The 23,638-nt window shown below is 35.1% G+C and overlaps 1 protein-coding gene across 1 annotated transcript in view; it reads left to right on the top strand.

Moving 5' to 3' along the window:
- Window positions 1–20,836, top strand: part of LOC145986993 (uncharacterized) — a 42,977-nt gene extending 22,141 nt beyond the window's left edge. Inside the window, exons 8-12 of the mRNA XM_083121459.1 lie at window positions 1,669–1,826; window positions 3,123–3,202; window positions 4,400–4,636; window positions 18,999–19,052; window positions 20,731–20,836. Of these exons, the coding sequence (XP_082977585.1) occupies window positions 1,669–1,826; window positions 3,123–3,202; window positions 4,400–4,636; window positions 18,999–19,052; window positions 20,731–20,836 (635 nt within the window). The remainder of the gene's footprint in view (window positions 1–1,668; window positions 1,827–3,122; window positions 3,203–4,399; window positions 4,637–18,998; window positions 19,053–20,730) is intronic.
- The last annotated feature ends 2,802 nt before the right edge of the window (window positions 20,837–23,638 follow it).

Below are 23,638 nucleotides of genomic sequence, written 5' to 3'. Positions count from 1 at the left end.
AAAGGAAGGAGGGGGGGTTCGTGCGGCATTAGTTCTTTACTAACAATTCCAGCCATCCTCCATGAATGAAATGCATAGGAATATTGGGCATCACTTATGCTACAATTTGGTTATTGATTGGTAAGTCTGTAATGTATTGGTAAACCCATTGCTGTAATATATCTATAAATAGGCTATAATGTAGCACAAATTTGCCATTTAATTATTTTTATGAATAAAAGTATATTTAATATACCTGTTCTTGTAAGTACCGTATTTATAAGTTAATTACATGCAATTCCAGAAAAGTTCACATTGTACATGCACAAACACGGTTAATACTGAAAAAAAAAGTTGTTCAGAGACTAAAATATAGTACCCTTACAGTGATCCACATATTTCTGATTTTGTTTTTTTGGCCAAATTTCACCAAAATTGTTGATCTTAATGTGCATCATGAGATATTGAAAATTATTAAAAAATTGTTTTTCTTGTATGTATGCATTGCTTGGATTGTAGAATTATTTTCCTGTAGTTTACGGTTATTACACGCATAAGAAAACAGTTTTTTGTTGTGACATTTCAGATGTGATCAAAATATTTTTTTTATCTGAAATAAAAATAAAACAGACTGCTTCTTTTCACAGTTAGGTTGCTATATTACAACAATGTAACATTGACAACATCCATTATATAACGGATTCTTTTTGTTGAAAAAATTGCTAACCATTGTTATAACTGTATCTTTAGTCAATATTAAAATAAATGATTAAGGGAGCGTGTGTTCTCCTGAGCAACTAAAAATTGTTTTCTTACGCTTGTAATGACCATAAACTACAGGAAAATAATTATTAAAAAATGTATTAGGATCATGCCAATAGGGGTGTTGGGTTGAAGCCCAATGTGAAAATGGGATAAATAAATATGCCCACATGCCAATAGGGGTGTTGGGTTGAAGCCCAATGTGAAAATGAGATAAATAAATAATATGCCCACATTAGGGGATTATGGATTGTTACCAACAATGTTATTGGTCTTTGTGCAGCATCATGTAGACAATTAGAGAAATACTTGGAAAGAAGTAGCAGGCTCCAAATTAAAAAAGAAAAGGGCACTTGGGAAGCCCTGGCCTTTAGGAGGCTACTACTGCATGGAGTTTCATTTTAGTTTAGTTTAAGTGTTTAGATGAAATTGTTGAACAAATATTGATGCAGAATCATAGTTAGATCAGTCAATAGTGGAGAGATCTATAATCTGTATGAAGAAAGTATCAAGCATTTCCACCTGTGACTTAGTCATCTAGTAGGACACTAGTAAGTGTCTTGCCTGCAGGAAGGCTATATCAGGGTACTGAACTTCTAAAGTTAGTCAACTAAATTTAAGAACTTTTCAGTTTCACTGAAATGTCACTACATTATATCCACAGTAAGACTGAAGCAGATTAATCAGGACAATATTGATCAGTCTTTATCAAAAATTTCTGTAATCTGAAACTTTCTCACATAAATGTGGTTTTATTTCTCCGGTATAAAACTAAAATTGGCCTACATTTTATGATTTTCTAAATAATGGATCTCATTTGTAGGACAAACTTCCACCAGAGTAAGTAATTACACATTTGAGTTAACTAATAATTGTGGATTGTATTTTGGTGTGTATATTATATTCTGTTTACTATTCCTCCATTAGGTGGTGAAACAATTAAGCAAATCAACCAACAAACAGGTGCACACTGTGAGCTGGACCGAAGGCCACCACCCAATCCTAACGAGAAAGTGTTTGTCATTCGAGGTGCTCCAGACCAGATAGAACATGCAAAGAGGCTCATTACAGAGAAGATAGGAATGGTAACTATTGAAATCTGTTGCATGCACACACAACATTCCCCCAATCTTGAAACTAGCACACTATTGGCTGAGAAAATGCCTTGGTATTTGTAAAGCGAGATAAATTATAAGTTCATGGTGTGGTGCAGTAATATCTTTCAGGATATTATATTAAAAATTGCTTTGGTTTTGAATGTTCTTTCTTATTCTTGTGATATAAATTTCAATCTCTGCTTTTGTTAACATAAATTATGGTCTAATCCATGTTGAGGAAGGCACCAAATCTAAATTAATGTTGCAAGAGTAAGAACAATATTTGTATTAAAATATATAGTCAAATGTAGCCGGAGTAGTTGTTTATGAGTAGTAAGTATAGTTACAATTCTAGAATAACAATTTCTTAATCATATTGTAGTAGTTGTTTGGATAACTTTCCAAACACACCAACATAAAGCTTTACATATTACGATCCATATTCCAGTTTCTTTGCACAGACTATTACATGATAACAGTTTTTTTTTCCTTCCTCTAGAGCAGTTTCCTAATAGTTATTATTTTATATTATTTATTGTTTTATTCCTAGTGTAACAATTTTGAAATGTTTTGCATTATATTTTAATTATGGCTGAGCCTATATCCATAAAAATGCCAAAACTCTTAGATTCCTTCTGATACTGAGTCTTGAAAATGTAACAGATATTATTGTGTATATATTGCATTCCAATTATATGCATCAACTTGCTTTAAAATATTCAAGAAGTAGCATCAAAATATTAAAATACCCAGTATGTAAACCAAAAAAATGCATTTTTCTCCTCAATGTTGGTGCAAAATAAATGAAAGCTTCAAATTTTGCACAATTTCAAGGATAATAAGACTGAAAATGCTGTGCAGACATTGGAAAAGACACAAATGCCAGGCATCAGTATATAAGTTGCAACGGATACTTTCCTCCTCCTTACCTATGCACTGGCATTGATATTGGCTCATCCCCAACTGCTAATTCTTGTAAAGGCATAAACTTCTATTCATATGTTCTCCATAATGTTTTGTGCTTATTGTAAGAAGAGAACTGATTTTGTAACCTTTTTTTTATTACACATATTTTTGTTTCACAAGATACTATGTCAAAACATAGTGAAGATGAATTTTGTCACTACTTTAATAACATGTGTAACGTGTAAAAATTACTTAAATTTTACTCATTATAAGAAGGTAAAATAGCCTTCAGCAATACTAAAGATTCCAGAGGTATGCCAATTATGTATTTGTTACCAGTTCCTATGGGAGGATGAACAGGCTGCTAAATTGAAGCAGAATGTGTATTTTCAGTCCCAGCCGGGGCCTGCCCCACCTCCGACGCAGTATCCTATTGGTCAGGGTCCTGGACCTGGTGGGTAAGTATCAAGACAGTCAATGTTGTTACTTTGAAATTTAAGACAGAGACTGAAGTTTCACCACACTTTAAAAACCACAGCACATGGAAGTGGTGAATTGTTAGTTTTAATTAATTTTAATTAAAGGGGGGGGAGAGTGCTGTGGTTTTTTAAGTGTGGTGTAAGTTTAGTCTCTGTCAAGGTATGAACAGTATTGAAATAGAAATTCGTTGCCTCTTTTTTTTAAAGTGCATCCACGCTCGTCAGAAGGGGGTGATATTTTCTTTTGAGCAAGTTTTCCATGTCTTAACAACAGTAGAATATTGCCAGTGTTGTCATAATATTATGCCAGGGATCCTAGGTTGGCCGTGTGTTTGTGTCCTTTTATCAGTTAATTTCAAAACAACACCATTGTTAGGTTTTCTTTTACGAGAACTATCAATAGGATCCTCTTGTCATCGAAATTTTGAAAGGCATTGAAGTCTCTTTAAATATTTGATATTCAGCCAATATTCATTCATGCATTGGAAATCAATTTGTCACATCCTAAGGTACATGTCAAATACTTTACACAGTTTATACTTCCATAGTGAAGTCTAATGCAATGACAGTTTTAACAATAATATAGAATAGGATTGAACTGATCTTATTACAGAAGAACTTTCAGGCATTCTGAGCTTTCACGATAGCAAATGAGCTCTGTAATACTTCCATGGTGCCTAATTATTCTGGAAATCGTTGCTTTTTTTGTGTGTGTAAACACTGAACTTTGTGATTACATAGCATGTATTTTCCTATTCTGATGTAATTCTTGAATATTTTAAAACAAACCTCCATGTAAATTGAGACACATAATTGGATTGGAATACTTGCACACTAATATCAATCAATATTTAAACAACTTTTTAAGTTTTACAATTTCTAAGTACAGTAAAACCTCGATTTTTACATTTTATATATTTTTTTTTACATTTACTGAAAAAAAGGTGGGAAAATGTAAAATCGATGACAATTTTGTAACATTTTGTTATGTTGGGACCATCAAGATTCAATGTATAATGCGGGAAAATGTAAATTAAGGTTCAACTGTATCAGCAGGAATCTCTAAGAGTATTGACATTAGTTGAGAGTAGTATCGGATCAGCCGATAGAACCATTGATTCACTGATATTCCAAATGTACGCGCCATACTTAATTTGAAATAATTATTTTCTGTAGAGCGGTCAGCAGCCTGCGGCTGGTCAAGCTCCACAGCAACCTGTTGCTCCAGCCGCTGGACAACATCAAGGTCAGATGCCTGCTCAACCCTACCAGCCATATGGTTATGGTGGTTACTATGGTGAACAACCACCTCAGAATCAACCATACAATTATCCTGGTTACGGTGGCTACGCTCAGCCTCCACAGGGTCCGGAGAATCAATGAACTCGTCGCTCAAAGATCGACATTTGTATTGTAAGTAAATATAAAATATCTTATTGAGTTTTGCTAGTATAACACTAGATTGCTGGAATGGAGGTGTTATGTATTACTTTGGAAAATAGGCACCATTAATAGTAAGAATTTTGGAATCAACAAAGCAGACATTTTTTGAAATGTCATCACATGCATAGCAGCTACAAATCAACCCCCTCCCCCTTAAAAATCAGTTTGTGGTTTATTTTCATATATAAAATAAAACTTAGTTCGTTAGTTGATGGAAGAAGAGGTCTGTCTGTTGGCTCATTTAGGTAATACAAATGATTATCCCTCATTGATGACAAAATAGCATTGTTTTCACAACTTTTTTATAGAGGGACCACAAGGGAAAGAACCGTGGGGCAAAAGTCTCTCAATATAGTGAAGCTTGTAATTTTCTTATTCAGGACCATTTGTTCTCGACACTCAATACCTGTTTTATGGCTTTTGGAAAATTTGTGACTATCCCTTGGCAATTTTAAAGCCACTTGCTTAAATAGAATATGTTTACTGTTCAATAAATCTATTTTCACTACACACAGGAAAAACTCTGGGCAACATGCATGATGGGCTTCAAGAATATATATGTTGAGATTGGGTGTTTAGCTTATGGTGCTTTGCAATGTGTTCTGTCAAAACACTATTGGTTTGCCCCTTTCGACCATGCTATGAAACTGAAACTCTGCAAAACTTTTCAAGAAAATCCCCTGGGGAAATTATTCATCATTTGTTCTGAAGCAAGTAGGTAATTCTGTCAATGGGATCTAGAAAAATTTCTCCATCACAGATTTTCAGAAAGCCACAAAACTTGGTTCCTTGCAGTGAAAGGAAATGTCATTTACAAAATATCAAGTGTGCTGAGCAGATACAGACATGGAATCCAGTCATCGTAGAACCCTCAAAGAATGCCACATGACACTTTTCGCGGAGTGTAACCTGTCTGTTATGCAAAATGCACCCTCCGCCCTCAGCCAACATTATCACAATGGTGAATTTCACAATTAAAAAATTGTTTCAATTATTCTTTTAATGTATTTCTTTGAGGGATGGTCCGGTATGAAATTTTGGCCGATACCGATATTCTACCGATCCGATATAAAATTATAAATGGTCCTTGAAGAACCTGAAAGGTTCATTGACCTCCTTAATAAATTGTTTCAAGGTGACTGCAGTGCAAAAGAAGTTGCATATTTAGACATTTACTTTTTTAGAAAGTAGAGCATGGAGATTATCCATAATTACAACAAAATGGCAGAATTTTGCACTAATATATCAGATATTTATACCAATACACCGATATACCTATATCTGTTGATACCGATAGAGTGCCAATTAATCGGTTCCATCTCTAATTTCTTTGAACATATTAACGCAAAAATCAGGTGGTTTGATGTGATGTGGTTACAATGGAATACTTAAAAATAAGTTGTTTTTTTTAAATACTGTCAACAAAACTTTTAATTACGTTATTCAAGCACTGATACAGTTATCTGTAGGAAATTTTAAAACTGCATTGCTTCAAAGTGGCATAGAATCAGCCCTAAAAATTGCCCTGTAAAAATGCTTGATATTCTTCCGAAAACCTTGTTTTGTGTAAACCATGCATTTGAAAGACATTAATTTTATTGGAAAGTTCCTGAAGATTTTTCCCAACTATCAAAGTGCAGCTTGTTGAAAAATCCCTGCAAATATAACATAACCATTTAGAACAGAGAAATGCTTTTGTCGTAATAGGAAATGCCAGTTACAAAGACAATTAATAGTTTGCCGGCCCCTGTGGTTAGCACATCCTGCTATGATGCCAGGGGTCCCAGGTTCGAATCTTGGCCAGGGCCTGGATGTTTGTGAGTGTCCATCATATCAACACTCATTCCCATCTTTGCAAATTAGCCAAAAGTGGCACAAAAGCGTAGTAAAAGAAAGCAAACCAATCAATCAATTTAATAGTTCACTGCATTACTGCATCTATATATAAGGAAATGAGAAACATATAAGCACTATCAGAGGTAAAAAGTGTGTTTCGTTCATTAGAACTGTTAACATTTGCACGATAATGCTCTGACATTCTTGACCCCCGGATGGATCTTTTTCACTTCGTAAATCGAAAGCCATTGATCTGCAGATGTGGTAATATGTTTGGTGATATTTTGAAGTAAGGAAACACTCGCCAGTCTAAGGAATTTTTTTTCCTATTTACTTTTCAATGTATCAAATTTGACCCCATGCTAAGCATGTATTTTGATAGCATATTTTTACTTCAGTATTCATATATTATCAGAATGTATATGAAAATACAGGTGTGCCAGCTTGTGGTGTGTATATATACACATGTCTTACAAGCAGGAACACCTTTATTATACATTTTTCATGGGTCTGTGGCTAAAAATTTTGTGGGAAATGAAAATTTCAGGAGGATTGTCTGAACTTGTAGCTTTATTGGCAGTAGGAGGTTAACATGGGGCTACGTAAAATTATTGGCAGTAGGTTAACATGGGGCTACGTAAAATGTGAGATTGTGTAACAACTATACTGTATTTTGTTCATGCGTGTATGCTCGTGCTTATGTATTATTGCTTTCCACATTCTTACGTTCTTGAAACTGAAATTAAGTGTATTTGTACAAATATTGCCATTGTGTATAGATGTAGGAGGGTGTGAGTGAGTTTAGATAATTCACATTGTGCTCACAGCTGTTCCATTTGGAATGTGCAAATGAACGTAATTACCAGAAGATTAAAATAATGGATGCTTCAGAGTTGGTAACTATGATTATTGCAGGAAAAGTTGTTCAGCTGGCATTAAGTATAACTCGAGAGAATGAACTGTTTACAATTTAAATTTTCATATTTGCATGAAAAAATATAAATATGCTGACCAAGGCAGTAATTTATTTTATTAAAAACATAAACTAAACGTAACGTTTCAACCTTCTAGCAAGGTCTTCATCAGACTCTGTATCAAGTACAAAAGTAACAAGATACACAAAAAGGGCATTATATATACACAAACTTTACTCCCTCCAGACTATTAGAAAGTTGAAAGGAACCTTCTAGCAGGTGACTTTCACTTTCCAACTGTACTTTCACCTAAAAGGCTAAACATAATAACTTTCATATAGAATGTGAAGAGATATTCATATTGAATATCTCACGCTCTTTTTCCTTCATTTTTCTCCCTTCTCCTCTCCTCTTTCTCTCTTGTCCTTTCCACTCTTTCTAACACTTTCTTCCATTCTTTATTTAACTTCAGTCCCCCATTCCAGTTCATTGTGTCTTCTTCACCTTTCCTCTCTATTTCCTTGGCTTCCTTCCATTTTCTCACTAGCATTCTCTTCTCCCTTCCTATCTGCTTAGCCTCATCCCATTCTATGTCATGTCCTGTTTCTCTCGTGTGTTTAAATATCGCATTTCTCTCTCTCTTAAGTCGTACATCATCCATATGTTGTTTCAACCTATCTTTTAGTCTCTTTTTTGTTTCTCCTATGTACACACTCTGACATTCTTTACATTTTACTTCGTAGATAATCCCTTCCTCTTCCTCTTCTCTGTTTTCCTTTTTCTTGTTTGCATTCTTCGCTATTCCTAAGATGCTTCTTCCTCCCTTCCTGTAAGTTTTAATGCCCGCTTTTCTAAGCACTTTGCATATCTTTTCCGTGGTCTTCCCCATACTTCTTATTCCAAACCTTCTCTCTTTTTCTTTCTCTTCATCTTTTTCTTTCTCTTCCAATTCTCCCCTTCCTCTTTTCTTCCTTCTTCTGTTTATGTCTAGTCTATCCTGCTTCTCATAGCCATTCTTTTCCAGCTGTTTCCATAGGCTATTTATCTTGCCTTCTTTTTCACATTCCTTCGTGCATATTTTCGTTATTCTGTCCTCCATATTCTTTATGAAATTTCTTTTTGTCACCTCACTTACATCACTTCTTTTGTGGCAGAAAACCCCTGCTGCACACTTCTTCTGATGCCAAGCGGTTTCAATTTCTTCCCCTCTCTTCTTTTTCATCAATATATCAAGGTAGCTTAACTTGCCTTCTTCTTCTATTTCAAGTTCCAATAAAATCCCTCTTTCTTCATCCCGCTTAGAAAAGCGGGCATTAAAACTTACAGGAAGGGAGGAAGAAGCATCTTAGGAATAGCGAAGAATGCAAACAAGAAAAAGGAAAACAGAGAAGAGGAAGAGGAAGGGATTATCTACGAAGTAAAATGTAAAGAATGTCAGAGTGTGTACATAGGAGAAACAAAAAAGAGACTAAAAGATAGGTTGAAACAACATATGGATGATGTACGACTTAAGAGAGAGAGAAATGCGATATTTAAACACACGAGAGAAACAGGACATGACATAGAATGGGATGAGGCTAAGCAGATAGGAAGGGAGAAGAGAATGCTAGTGAGAAAATGGAAGGAAGCCAAGGAAATAGAGAGGAAAGGTGAAGAAGACACAATGAACTGGAATGGGGGACTGAAGTTAAATAAAGAATGGAAGAAAGTGTTAGAAAGAGTGGAAAGGACAAGAGAGAAAGAGGAGAGGAAGGGAGAAAAATGAAGGAAAAAGAGCGTGAGATATTCAATATGAATATCTCTTCACATTCTATATGAAAGTTATTATGTTTAGCCTTTTAGGTGAAAGTACAGTTGGAAAGTGAAAGTCACCTGCTAGAAGGTTCCTTTCAACTTTCTAATAGTCTGGAGGGAGTAAAGTTTGTGTATATATAATGCCCTTTTTGTGTATCTTGTTACTTTTGTACTTGATACAGAGTCTGATGAAGACCTTGCTAGAAGGTTGAAACGTTACGTTTAGTTTATGTTTTTAATAAAATAAATTACTGCCTTGGTCAGCATATTTATATTTTTTCATAATCATGGAAACAAGGCTTAATGGTGTCATATTTGCATTATCAACAAAAGAATGCATTTGCCTTAGCTTTCTAATAGAGTTTTCTTAACTTGGTGTATATTGCCAAATGTCCAAAATGAGTTTGTGTAGATAATTTTGGCATGGATCAATTAGAAGAAGGTTTTCTTACTGTGATAATGCTAGTCTGGTTGCAAGTCTTTGTATTGTGGGAGTGTTAGTTGGTGTTTCGTTAATTTAATGCTACAGCCACAGCATTTGTGTAGACATGGATAAAAACAACTCTGAAATGCTGCTATGGAATTTTTTTTCACATCTTGCATAATGCTTAATGTGGTTGCTTCTAAACAGTTGTGCAGCAGGTGAGAATTGGTAAAGATTTTGTGGGCAACTTGGCAGTTGCGGAGATCTAGTGTCATTCATGTTACTCACATCTTAGGTAAATTTGGAACCTGGTTTATTCGTATTGATGCATACTCTCTTGACGGTAGGTTTGAAATTTCATGGATCGTGGGTCCTCATTTGCTGTCGGGATCTCGTTTTTTTAATATGACATTGGAAATGGTATGTTCAGTAATTGCACATGGTAAGGAGGAGAAGAAGCTAATGGAATACATTGTGCAACATTTCAGATTTGTAGATCTTTGTCATTTTTGTGATTTGAAACATTGATATAAACTATACTCCATTGCACTACTGTCCTTAAAGAGCCAAGGCTTCAGAGTTCTTTTTCATTTGGTGATACGTGGACACTGAATAGTTTCATTGCTGCTGTTTTTCTGACATTGGAAACTAGGGTTTCCCAATTTTTCTCTATAGCTTGTCAACACAAATCCTGGGTCCGTTTTTACTAGGTTGATAATTATTGTTCATATGTGCTATCACTATCATGTCTGGGTAGTAATAATGGGGTGGTTAGAACCCAGAAGTGTCTGTGACTGTAATCCATGGGTTTTCATTGCATTTTTAAAAATCCTTGACCCATGTGAATAAAAGTGCCATCTCCCTGCAATTGAGAGAACTAATTCAACCAAAGTAGATTGTCGCAGAGAGGCTACATTGTAACACACTGTAAACGTGAATATTGTGAGTTAGAGATGAAATATTCATCCATAATGTCCATTATGTTCTATCAATATATATATATATAATGTAGTGCTTGTGGTGAGCTCTTGCGTTAGGTTGCAGTAGGTGTCTGCATTCATGCTGAGTTTATGAGTAAGGCTAGGATTTTCATGACAGCATATTTTTTTTCTTTTTGGTAAGGGTGATGTGTTCCCTAAATATATAGAACTTCATATTGTGAAGAAACTATTTCAATTAAGGTGCTTTTTAAGGCCAAAATTTGGCATATTTGGCTATTTATATGTGATGGAGCATATTTTGATGGATTTTCGGTCATATTCAGCATATTTTAAATTGAACTAAAATTTTTTCGTATGTGAAAATATTTCAGCATATAGCCTATTAGATGTTGATGTTTGAAACAGTCATATTTTTCAAATTCTAGTGCATATTTTGTAAAATTTTAGGTCATAAAAATCCTAGCACTATTTATAAGTAAGGAAGTCACCCGTTTTTCATAGTTTATTTGCCCAAAGAGATTCTTTGAGCATGAAGAGACTTACCACATTGTTTTGTAAAATTTAGTGGCTATTGCTGGCATACTCCCTCAGGCCAACCTTTTCTTCTTCTTTCTTAGTACTTAACGAAAACTTACGTTAGAGGCAATTGTAGAATTTGATGTCTAGTAACAATATGACTCGAAAATCAGAGGAAAAGTTCACACTGCGAAACCAAAAGGTGCCAGATTCTGTTGTCAAGTTCTGAATGTTTTGAAAACTGCATTAAGATGATAGTGAAGATACACTGAATTTTGCAAAAGAGAATTGGAACAAAGTAACAATCATGAAAGATTAGAACATGAAGTTGTTACTTGGCACCTAAAGTTTTCACATTTAACTCTTGTATCAAGTTTAATACATTAACAGTACTTTGTAATCTATTTTTTTTAAGTAATATATGTAGTGTAAATTAATTTAATGTGTCCAGAGACCAATTCCTCAAGTAGCTATTCACCCTGCACAAATAAAAGTTGTCACTCCTGCTCAAGAAAAACTGCATTCATCTAAACAATTGTAATGTGTAGTGTAATATTGATGCTCTAAATTGGTTATTTTCTTTCATTTTTTGTGACTAGTTTATCTTACCGTAGTTCTAATAGTGAACTTTGCACAGGCTGGAACTGTGTACTTTCATTGCCTCCACTTCAAACACATTAAGTTAATATGAGCACACAGTTGTGAAATAACTGAATAAGTATTGAAAATTGTGCCTTGACTTGGAGTGCTCTACTAAGCTAACTCCCATGATTTGTGGCTCTGTTGATAAGAGCACATGTATGACTTTGATCCCTGGTTCTCTGTGTGATCTAGCAACAATTTTCAGAACAAAATAGTAGCTACCTCAAAAAATGATTCTATAAATTTCCTTTTCTACTTAATTTTGTAAACAGGTGTGCAATGGACTCTTGGTTATGTAATATTAGTGCATACTTGATGATCAAATGTCCCATAAATTTACTAAGACAAAAGGTTCTTCTGTCAAATTTTGAATTGATTGTTGTTCCTCATAAAATTTCAGCATTAATTATATGTATTGCTCAGTTTTACTAACTCAACATACTTCAGCAAGAGACATGAAACCAAATTTGTATGTGCATACTCCCTATTGAATCTGACAAACCCTTTACTCTACTCAAATAGCAAGCAGAACAGTTTCATAAATTATTTGAATAAATTAATATACATGTTAGTTAAGGGTATTAGCAAGTGTAGTAAATAAATAATATAAAATGTGTATAACAGATCTCATTGTTTAAGTTCCCGAGTGCAACCTATGTACACTAAAACAAGATGATATAAAGGCTCCCACAGGTAAAATAAAATGCTTTGCAAAGTCCAGTATCAGTTTATCCGTAGGATCTTAAATATTGATGTCCTGGAAATATTACACTGCAATATGGAACATGGTGATATTTATATGTCTGTGTGGCATTGTGACATTTGACTTTATTCTTTCATTTATTCTTGAAAATAGATATATTCTGTGAATTTTTTGTTATACAAAATTGTATGTCATTTTGTGGACAGGAAAGAAATTCATACCTGCTCATAGACAAGTTCTTTTCACATCACGATGCTTACAGAACAATTGAGGTAGTGGCGAAATGATGTAAACTGATTACTATTTTGTTTGAAATATGAATATTGAAGGTATGTTTCTGTTGGAATAGTTACTTAGCCCTTTAACCAGGAATTTTATTATACAATATTTGTGAACTGTTTTCTGCACTGTTTCTGTGGTAGTGGTGCGAGGGGTGAACTATTTGCAGATATGTACATAGGTTTTTCCATTATGTTCTAATAAGAACAGTAAAGGTTGCGGGGGTAGGGATTATGTGAACTATATATTAATTCATAATTATTAGTTCTTACACATGGGGGTACATCATGTAATCTGATCATGATGCTGAAACAAGATTAAATATTCTCAGATGGAAACAAACAAAAAGGGTTTAGAATTACAATTATATGTTGGAAATATTTCTGTAATTTTCTAGGAATGAATAACCTGAATTTAAAGAAAGAAAAAAGGTTGATAGTTTGTTTTTTTCTGTAAAATGCACAAGCTTTTGCAGAAAAGTTCACATGAGCTGACAAAAAACATGCTAATTGACAAATGAGTCCATGATAATGTTGGTATGAACCTTTTTGAAACTGTTTACTTCTATTTAAAACTTAATAATTTTGATATTACTTGCTCCTTGAAAAAACAAAAGAAACTGTTTGGAATGCACAGCTTAAACTTTGACGTGACATCACTCTGAAATTCAAAGCCTGGTCAGTGCATCAAGCTTCCACTGGGGATCAAGCTTGGGACTGCCTGAAATTATCATGTCTTAAATAGCTGTCATAGATAAACGTAACAATTGGTCACAAGTGAAAGGGAACTGGAATTTTTTTATTCAGAATTTTTTTGTCAGCTAGTATGAGCCACGGTAGCTCAATTGGTAGAGCTTCTTGACTACCAGCGGAAGACCTGGGTGTGAATCCCGTGACAGGTGATCTGGACCAGCAAATTTCCAAGTAATTTCTCTGTTTCTGCACAGCTCTGAGGCCCACCCAGCTTTGTAGAAATGTGTTCCTTGGGGGTTAAAGGTGGCTGGGCATTATGCTGATCACATCATCCGAATTATGGCTAAGATCAAGAATATGTGGAGCTGTACCTCCACATTTCCCCATGTCTTCATGGCATGTATGCATATACCTTTAAATAATTAAATTTAATTAAAACTTTCTTTTGGGATGTAAAGCTCATTCAGTTTCAAGCAACTTTTTTTTATTGCAGGTTTGCCAATTGAAAGAAATTAATTTATGTACCTGGAGATTCCTTATATGGGTGTTCATTAGATTTACGTTATATAAAAAGCTGATAAAAATTATGTATTTTTACTTTAAAAGAAAAATATTGCTTACAGAGATTCCCTTTGGTAATCATGGGTCTCTGTGGAAACACATTGCACAGTGAAACTGTAGGTTGTTCTAATGAGTATAAAATGAATTTGCACACTTAGAGGAGAGATTATCATCTACACATCAAAAACTTAAGGAGAGAGAGATTAGCATCTACTCATATCAAAAACGTAAGGACCACACAGTTATTGCTGACACTTACACATTGTAGTGGTTTTAACCTTTTGCAGCCCAAAGCGTCTTTCACATGTAAGCCTCTATATTGCCAGAGTCGATTTTGAGTAAAATGCAGAGTTTCAATTAAATGAGTGTAGATCGGAGGCTAATTGCCCTAGAGAGATGAGTGATATACCGTTGTATGCGGAATGAACCAGAGATTCATACTATATGAATTTTTTGCAAATTCGGCATTTATGTGGTGGGGGGAGGTCGCTAACTCTCAAAATTCCAAAATTTCGGGGGAAAAAAATTGGTTCCCCCACCCTCCCCCCCAAGAAAAAAAGTACATGACAGTGTCGACATGCACATGGAAATGATCGCTGACATGTAAGGAACACAAAAATATTTGCATTATCATCATATGACCAATGTAACTTGAGTTGTACCCCAAAAGGAATGGTCGGCATGCCACTGATTCAAGCTTCAAAATGTAGCGGTACTTTGAAATGACCATAGCTCAGAAACTAAGTGCCCTAGAGATATGAAAGATATACCGTTGTACGCAGAATGAATCACAGATTTAGTCGATGTATAATTTATGCACATTCGGCGTATATATGGAGGGGGAAAGGGGGGAAATCCCCTGAAAATACTGTTGTTTTTTTCTAAAAAAATTGGGCCCCCCCCCCCCGAAAAAAGGGATATGAAAAGTTCAAAATTAACATAGAAATTATCGCTGGCATGTAAGAAACAGAAAATATTTGCATCCTTGTCGTATGACCAATGTAACTTGTTGTATCCCCAAAAGGAATGGTCGGCACGCCACTGATTCAAGCTTCAAAATGCAGCGGTACCTTGAAATGACTATAGCTCAGAAACTAAATGCCCTAGAGATATGAAAGATATACCGTTGTACGCAGAATGAATCGCAGATTCAGACGATATATAATTTATGCACATTCGGCGGACATATGGAGGGGGAAAGGGGGGAAATCCCCTAAAAAATACTTTTCTTAATAAAAAAAATTGTTTCCCCCGCCCCCCTTGCCCCGAAAAAAATGTCAATGCACAAAATGCAAAATTTATGCAAATTTGATGTGTATATATGGAGGGGGAAGGGAGGAAACCCCAAAAAATTATTTTAAAAAATTCACTTCACCTAAAAAAATGTCCTCTCACTTGGGCACAAAACGACACCTACGCACAACATTTACGGACAAAAAGCTAGAACGTAGTGAAAAATGAACGCCAATTCTTGCAGCTGCTTGACATTCTATTTTTAGACCATGCTTGGTGACCTTTGTTCAACATTGTGGAACACTTGTGCTCAAAAAAACAAAGGTTTCCTTCAGTGTGCTTCGAATTCCCATTCTCACAACGCAGATTCAACAACCAGTTTTCCCCCTGCTTCCGCCCTCACGGAAAACTTTCATTTTGACATCGGATACTTATAAACAAGCTTCCTTCGAATGCACTTAGCAGGAGGACGTGAAAAGCATTGCTTTAGAACAACAAAGCTGGTCTTCCTTTTGTCGGAAAAATTTGAGGTTGAAAAGAGCTGCAAAAGAGAAGTACCTTTTCCCCTCCATTTTCATGAAGACAAAAAAAATGCAAAAAACCATTTCTGTTAAATACATGTGTTAGGAACAATATAAAAAAATAAAATCAAAATTCTAGCCAAAAGTAGAAACGTTATAACGTAAAAGCTACGACCTTGACACAGCGTCTCAATCGAGATGCTTGGTTCCGTGAGGGTTACTTTTGGGTATCTCGTTTGAGACACTTGGGCAGCAAAAGGTTAAGCCACCGGGTTAAGCATGGAATTTATATAACATTTTGGAGATTGAAGATATATTTTATGACGTTATTCCTGGGTTTCTTCAATTGTGTACCATTATTGGGGTCATCCTGAAAAGTTTGGTAGCTGGTTTCCACACCAAGAAATGCCCTGTCAAGAGGTTGGTCTTTTTGTTCTTCTTGCCCCCCATAACTCAAGTTAATGCTTCTATGTTACTTTGTGCTTGCTGACACTGTTGTATGCCTTAATTGTAGAGTATATTCATTTCTTTTGCACATTAGGTTCATATTTTATTAAATATATATATATTTATGCTTAAGATTTTAATGACTATTCATGTAGCATATACCCTGTTCTGTCTTATTTTTTTTTTAATATGGTGTTTTCCTCATGTCCTAGGTTATTTTCATTAATTTCTTTTGCCTTCTCATTAGACGTAGAAACTGAATCTCCTGGGGTCTGTTCAAAGAAATTGGGAGATTCTGCATGCTGGTATACTTTGCCATTTTCTATATTGTTCTGTGCATTTCTAAATGGAACTTGTATATGGGTTTCATGGTGTGATTTCTTTCCTGTGACATTTTTTCATAATCCATGCTGGCTTCTGCTTATGTCTCACTATACATAATTCACCGAACCTACATGTCGATGTGTGCCTTGTGTATATAGATAACACTAGTGCAATTGACTGTAGATGCCTGGGCCTTTTTTCTCAGCAACCAGACACTCCATCCAGGGCAACTCACGTAACAGCTGCTAAACGATGACTTCACGTTGGTAGCGAGAGCAACTGTTATTAGCCCTAAACGACCAGGGGTCATTGATGGCTGGCATTTGTAGGAATCTATTTAAGCGGAGATCAAACTGCATCGATAGTTCCCATCTTAGTGGAATCTTCCGTTGGTATCGCAAAAAATAAGCATCATGCGGGTGAGTCCTATCCAGTGTGAATTTTTCTGTGCTAATGTGATATGAGGAGCACCAGAAATATGTAGGCTTTTCCATATTTGTTTGTATATACATATGTGTATGTATTTATACTTTTATCTTGCTCACCCAATAGAGGATGTATAGTGATCATGTAAGAAGGAATTTCAAGCTGATTTACAGTAATGTAAATTTAATGAATAGTAATGCAGTAATACACTTTTGAGTCTGACCACTAATTTGGCATGAATTCTATATACGTTCATGGATTTGTTTATTTTGGAAGCTTAGGGGAAGTAACCTGTTATTTTTCGAATGTTTAAAGTTCTAGTTCTTTTAACTAATGCGTTCTTACATTCACGTATTTATAATAATGAGATAACGTCACATGCATATTCAGATATGAAGCAGTGTGGCTGGAAAAAGGGGCACTCCTTGTACGAAATAAATTACAGGAAAACATTAGTAAATAAGTTCTTATTTTTCTGTCATGAAGAAAGAAGTAATAAATTAAGGATAAAGCCATCAAATAAATATGTATGCAATGAAGGGGGGAAACCTGAAACTTGGAAGTTTGTGCTCAATGTCCAGCATCTGTATATAATTTCATTTTGTTTTTTTGTCGTTGTTTTGGTTCAATTTTCTGCATATGTTAAATTTGTACATCGTGCGAAATTGAAGGAAGACGTGGTTCCTTTTTAAATTTGTAATTGCCGCTGTTTAATGTCAAATTTAAATTTCACCAGCTGTTGTATGTAAATACAAAGTGTTTTGAAGCCATTCTGGTAAGTCACATATTTACTGACTTGCATGGGAGCGTGAATAATTTATATATTATACATATGCAACCTGAGAACATATTCCATTATTACTGAAGGACTACATTAATTAGTACTAATCCACAATCAAGTTCCCTATTATAGTTCATGTATGGCATTCTACCACTTAAATTTTAGATATTAAGGAAAAATGATGTAAATTGTTTGCATTTCTTGTATTCAGTTGTTGCAACTTTTTCTCTAGTGCTAGTGTTGAAAGTTGCAAAACTAAGAATCCTAGCTTTGAATGCCAAGTGAATCATTATTCATCCATAACTCAGTTACCCCAACCACACTCTCAGCTTAGAAAGATGTAATATTTTGCATCCGTGTGTGTCCCAAATATCAGCACAGAAATGAAAGTGGATAAACCTTTTGTAAAACATGCTTTTAATGCATTAAACTTCTCTTGTAAACATGAGATCATCCATTATGTATGTGGAATTTGTGAAAGTAAATTGGAAACATGGAAAAGAAATGTTTGATGCTTCTGTGGTACCAATATGTCAACAACATAGTTTTTCGTAAGCCCAAACTTACATCTGCAGCGTGACAAAGAATACATTGAACAAAATATGAAATTCATTGCCATTTCCTGGACTACATGTCACCTTTTACAGAGTAATTTGAATGATTGTTTAGTGGAAGATTATTTGCAGTACATTAATTAATGCACATGTACTAGATTTTATACTTGAATTAGTAACAAGTAGTCTAATATATCAATATCTACGTATCCAACTTTAAGAAATAATAATTGCGCTTGTTTTATAACACCCTTTTTTCTACAGTACTTCATCTTTAAAGACTGATATTTGTAAGCTTACATGTTTCATTAGAAAGATGTGTGTATATATGTACATGTGTAAGTTTCTGATGGGATGTTTATGGTGCCTGTATTCCAAGTGTAACATGAGGTCTGTCTTATATTTGGAGTTTTGCAATTGCTTGTGTTCTGTTGTGGTTCTTGCTGTGCCCTTATTTACTAGCTAGGTGGGTATCTTGGAAATGGAAAGCAATACAACTTCCTGTTGCCAAAATATCAACTGATCCTGTTGTTCACAGGGCAACAAACAAGATGGCTACCTAATCTGTATTAGGATGGCCTCTTGGTGAGTATAGAATGAGGTAAGTGTGAGTACCTTGTTTGAAATGTTATGCTCAAATGTATCTCCCTGTATATAAAATGCTCATTCTTCTTATTTCAGGATATCCCACCTTTTACTTGCAATTGAATATGCATAAATGCTGTGTTTTTATGTTCTTTTCAGATATTTCCCCACGGTTGATCCCAGATCCTCCATCATATGTGATTCTGCATTATGGCATGTGCCCCCAAACAGAATGTATTGTTTGCAAGTTGATGTTCCCATTTGTTAGATTAAGATGTAATGCCACTGATCATTTCAAGGGAACAGTGATACTAGTACTAGTGTATCGGCAGATATGAAGGCATACCTAATCTATATTGTGCTTGTGTAAATTAAGAATTTTGTCATTGAACTGTGACGATGCATTTTTGCCAGCAGTGGTTATTTTTTTTGTTCACGAATTGTCTGTTCTTGCACTTCATAGGGAGGTCTGTACTACACTTTTAGAGCATTCGAAGGCAGGTGATGTCTTGGCTCTGTGCATATAATTTTTTTTTCCTTCTATTGAACAATTGTATAGAAATATAACCTTAGTACAAAACAAAAGAATGCAACCCAAGGGGAAGAAACTATGATTGGGGTGGTCGGGTTGGGGAATCTTATCTTGATAGCCCTTGAAAGGCACTGGGATATATATGTGTGTGTATATATTCTTGTTTTTTTGGAAGGTCATTTCGCTGTTATCTTACAGAGAAAATCCATGACTGGCACCAATTTTTATAGCCTTAGCATAAACTATTTACCTAGATAAAATAGAATGCCTCTTTAATTTTTCATCTGTGTGTTTTGGTTAGAGATTTCTGTTTTGTTGTATGTTTAATATTACTTGTGCTGACAGTAGTTTTGAGATGTTTTATAATGTGTTTTCGACATAAACATTCCTTTGATATACCATTTAGCATAATTCTGTGCATTGAAGTTTTTCATAAAGTGATTATTTATATTTATTTCAAAGTTGGTTGTTTTACTGTTCTGATCCTCATATTTCCAGTTCATAAAAAACAGCCAGCTCCAAACTAGAGAGGAACAACCCATTTTCTGATTCAATATTTGATGAACAAAATTTTTTTCTGCTTTGTTCTGTCTCTCTTTCTCTCTCCAATTTTTAAATGTTTTGTAGTGATTTGACTGATACATGTTTATTATCCTGTTTGCATCATGTTCGTGTTATTAAATACTGATATGCAATTGTTTCTTTAAATATATGTATAATGAATCTTCACTAGACTAACTTAATGCTCTAGCAATGTTTCCATTGCATGCCATGTGCTACGCGTTAAATCAATCCGTATGCCAAAAAACAGTTTCTCCTAGTTTTATTTTTTCAGGCATCTATCGAAGGGGGAGAGCGACTAGTTGTGGAGGCGACTGGTACAGGGCAAAATTTCATGTTCTTTTTTATATTTGCAATGTTCTTTTTTAATATAAAAATATCCTTGTGTGCATATATCGATTTTCGCATTTGCAAATGTTTTGATGCAGAGAATTAATACAACCCCATTACTACTTCAGTGACTTGTTTTGTTTTATTTAAATTGTCATAGAATGATTTAAATTTCTATTGCAACATGTTTGTTTCAGCAGAAACTGCATTTAAAATGGATTGCCAGTCATGGTTCGTTTCTCACTCGATACAGTGAAGATTGGATACCTCTTTGGCTCTTACAAATTTTTCATTGTTCTGTTACGTTAGTAATTTTTCTTAACAGGTGAGTTGTTTAGTTTTTTGCCTAAAAATTAGCCTTCTTTTTTTGTCCTACTTGTATTCTTGCTATGTCATACCTTATTGCATATGTCAAGGGCTGTTACGTTTGAATATTGGATGTGTTTGTGCTGCTGAATGTCATTCCAGGGCGAAAAGTTACAAAATAGGGGAGGGACGTGGGCCCAGAATGCAAGAAGAGGAACACCAGGAAGGTGGCAGCAGCGGAGAATTGGGTCATGTAAGGATACTTTGAGGAGACGGTCTCTTTGACGTGTCGTCCACAGATGTTCATGTATCTAATCTCAGCGCCCACCACCTCAGTGGCCTGAGTTGAGTGCATCCGTAATACAGAAAAAAAGAAAGAAAAAACTAGTGTTGTGCAGTAATCACTACATTCCAAAAAACCCTACCAGGATGGTGAAAAGTGACACTAATCAGGCAAAGGAGACAAGGGTAAGGGGGGGGGGGGTAGGGAATGGGCTGAAACGTGATTATTCACACAGACAATGTAAGGACATATTTTACTGTAAACATTTTGTGTAGTATCTTGTCACATAATAAAAAAAAATATTAAATATTTTGTGTATTTTTTTTTTCAGATCAAACAATATATATCCTAGCCATGATAGAAGTAGAGAGCATTGGATTGTAGTGTAGTGTAGCAGAAGCAGGGAGCATGTTGGGAACAGCTGTTTCAACATTAAGGCTTAGCTGTATTTTTGGCCTGTGCCAGGCCAGCTTCTTCCTCTTTTCGAAAAACTGCTAGGATAAAAGAAAAATACATGTTTAGAATTCCTTCTAGAGCATTCACGAGAATTTTCAGGTGGTTTTCTTTCGCTGTTGCCTAGATATTATCAGTAGTGTCGTGATTATGTAAGTCTATTAAAGCATTGATAATATCTAGACAACAGAGAAAGCAAACCATACGAAAATTATCATGAATGCTCTAGAAGGAATTCTACACAGATAAAATTTTTCAGATTTTCGAAGGGAGGATGCCCTGGTATGGGCCAAAGGTCCAGCCTAGCATTAAGGTCAAGAAAGTGTTCCTTCATGTTCAGCTCAGGCCTCCTTCATTTCAGCAAAAACCTTTTCAAGAAAATTAACAAAGGCAAAAAATACTGAAAATGATCTAAAAGCCAAAAAGGGGTTGGCAAACACAAAAAAATGTTTCTGGTTCTATCTGAAGGAAAACTGGCAGATATCAGGTTTAGCATTGTTTTGAAGGCTCAGAAAGGATGATTATTCTTCTTCAACTTCCAAGCCCTAGTCGGCATGTTCATGGTTTGACCAAATACTCTGTTGGAATATGACAACAATTGACACTTTTCGATCCAAATTGATGAATGTTCCTATTGCTTTTTAAATAATAAAAATAATTAGGAGTAAATGGTAATAATAATCAAGGATATGTTGTGTGAATTAGTTACAAAATAATTGCAGACTTATCACATGTTTGAAGTAAATCTCATCTCTAAATTGTATACCTTACTGCCAGAAAAAAAAATCGCAAGAATAATTCTGAAATAAAATGTTTCAACTTAATTACTAAACTCCGTACTCAACATATCTGAATGTCGTACAAAAAAAAACAATTCCAAGGGGAAAAATAATTAAACACGAGATGCCAAATATGCTAAGTTTTTTGTCATTTAAATCTGACGTGAGTATTTTACCTATACTCGACAACGTCGCTGTTAAACTTACATTGAAACGTGTTGATTGCACAAGCTACCACTTTTCTATGCAACAAACATTTATTTTCATTCGTTGGACAGTACTTTGCAAGGTGGTGTTATATTTTAAGTGTATAAACTCTCGTAATTATACCCTTTTGTGTTCAAACTGGCCACAGATTTCCTCCAGGTGGACCACGAGCGAGTTCAGTTTCCAACCTCTCATGTTTCTCCGATTCCAATTTTAACATACCGAATCGTGAGTATTCTCTTAAATTATTCCTCATACTTCAGTTTTCCATTTTTGTTCTCTACTAATATATTGGACGAATATAGCTTGACTTCATGCTATAAACAAGAGAGTAAATCTTTTACCACAGGGTTTCTTGCCTAGTAGAGGGACATGCAGTAAAGTTGGCTACTCTCAGCTGTTTCTCAAGAGCTATGTTCCCAAATTAACGATTTCTGGACTTGGAAAATCTTTCGGTGTGGTCAGGTAATATTTGGAGAAGTGTACATGAAGCTAATGTTTAAATTCCCAGTTATCGATTAACAAAAAGTTGAGAAAATAAAACCTAAAGTGTGTGAATATGTTTTCAGGTGGTTGAGAGAGATTTTTGGTGTTTCTGAATTGGGAATTTGAAAATCTTGATAGAATAACATTAACAAGGAGAGGCTACAGCTGGGGAAATTGACTTTGAGATGCGTTCCTTGAGTGGTAGGATACAAGGTGCTAGATTACACTAGCCAGCCATTTCTGAGAAAATAACACTCCTTAGTTTCGAAGCTTTACAAGCCTCCCTCATTAGAAGATATTGTCTGGCTGCCAGGTTTGAAGTTCTGTCCCAAACTTAATTTCCCAAGCTGTAACCTGTCCTTGTAAATTTTACACAACACAAAATACAAAATATGTTGGAAAAATTTAACATGAATTAGACCCTCAATGTTCTGGTCAATGAGTTTTCCAAAATCTGCAGCAGCTTGTTATTCATGGTGGAGTAGGTAAAGGTTTGATTCAAAGGAGATTGTCAAGTCTTAGTTTACTATAGGTCTCACGCCACAACTTTAGCTCTGAGGAGAAAGTATTAGTTGACCACGGAGGCAGTGACAACCCTCATAATGAGTTCTCCGCCCTTCAAATGTAGTGTTTGCAACCACACTCTTCTTGCTATTCACAATATATTACCAGAATGCCTGTGATAACGAAGAGCATCTCTTAGCAAAGCTGTATGTATATACACTAAGTTCTTTTAATTGAAAAAAAAAAAGTATCTACCTTCCAACCTATTACGGCCATGTTTGCTTTGTATGCAATGCTGTGAGCTCCTCTTCACCCCCCATTTCCTTCTCTCGTTTTTCGTAATGGATTAAAACATCTG

This window comes from Lepisma saccharinum, chromosome 1 (genome assembly GCF_977018435.1).
Source record: "Lepisma saccharinum chromosome 1, izLepSacc3.1, whole genome shotgun sequence".
Classification (NCBI taxonomy): Eukaryota; Metazoa; Arthropoda; class Insecta; order Zygentoma; family Lepismatidae; genus Lepisma; species Lepisma saccharinum.
This window is presented reverse-complemented; position numbering and strand designations above follow the sequence as displayed.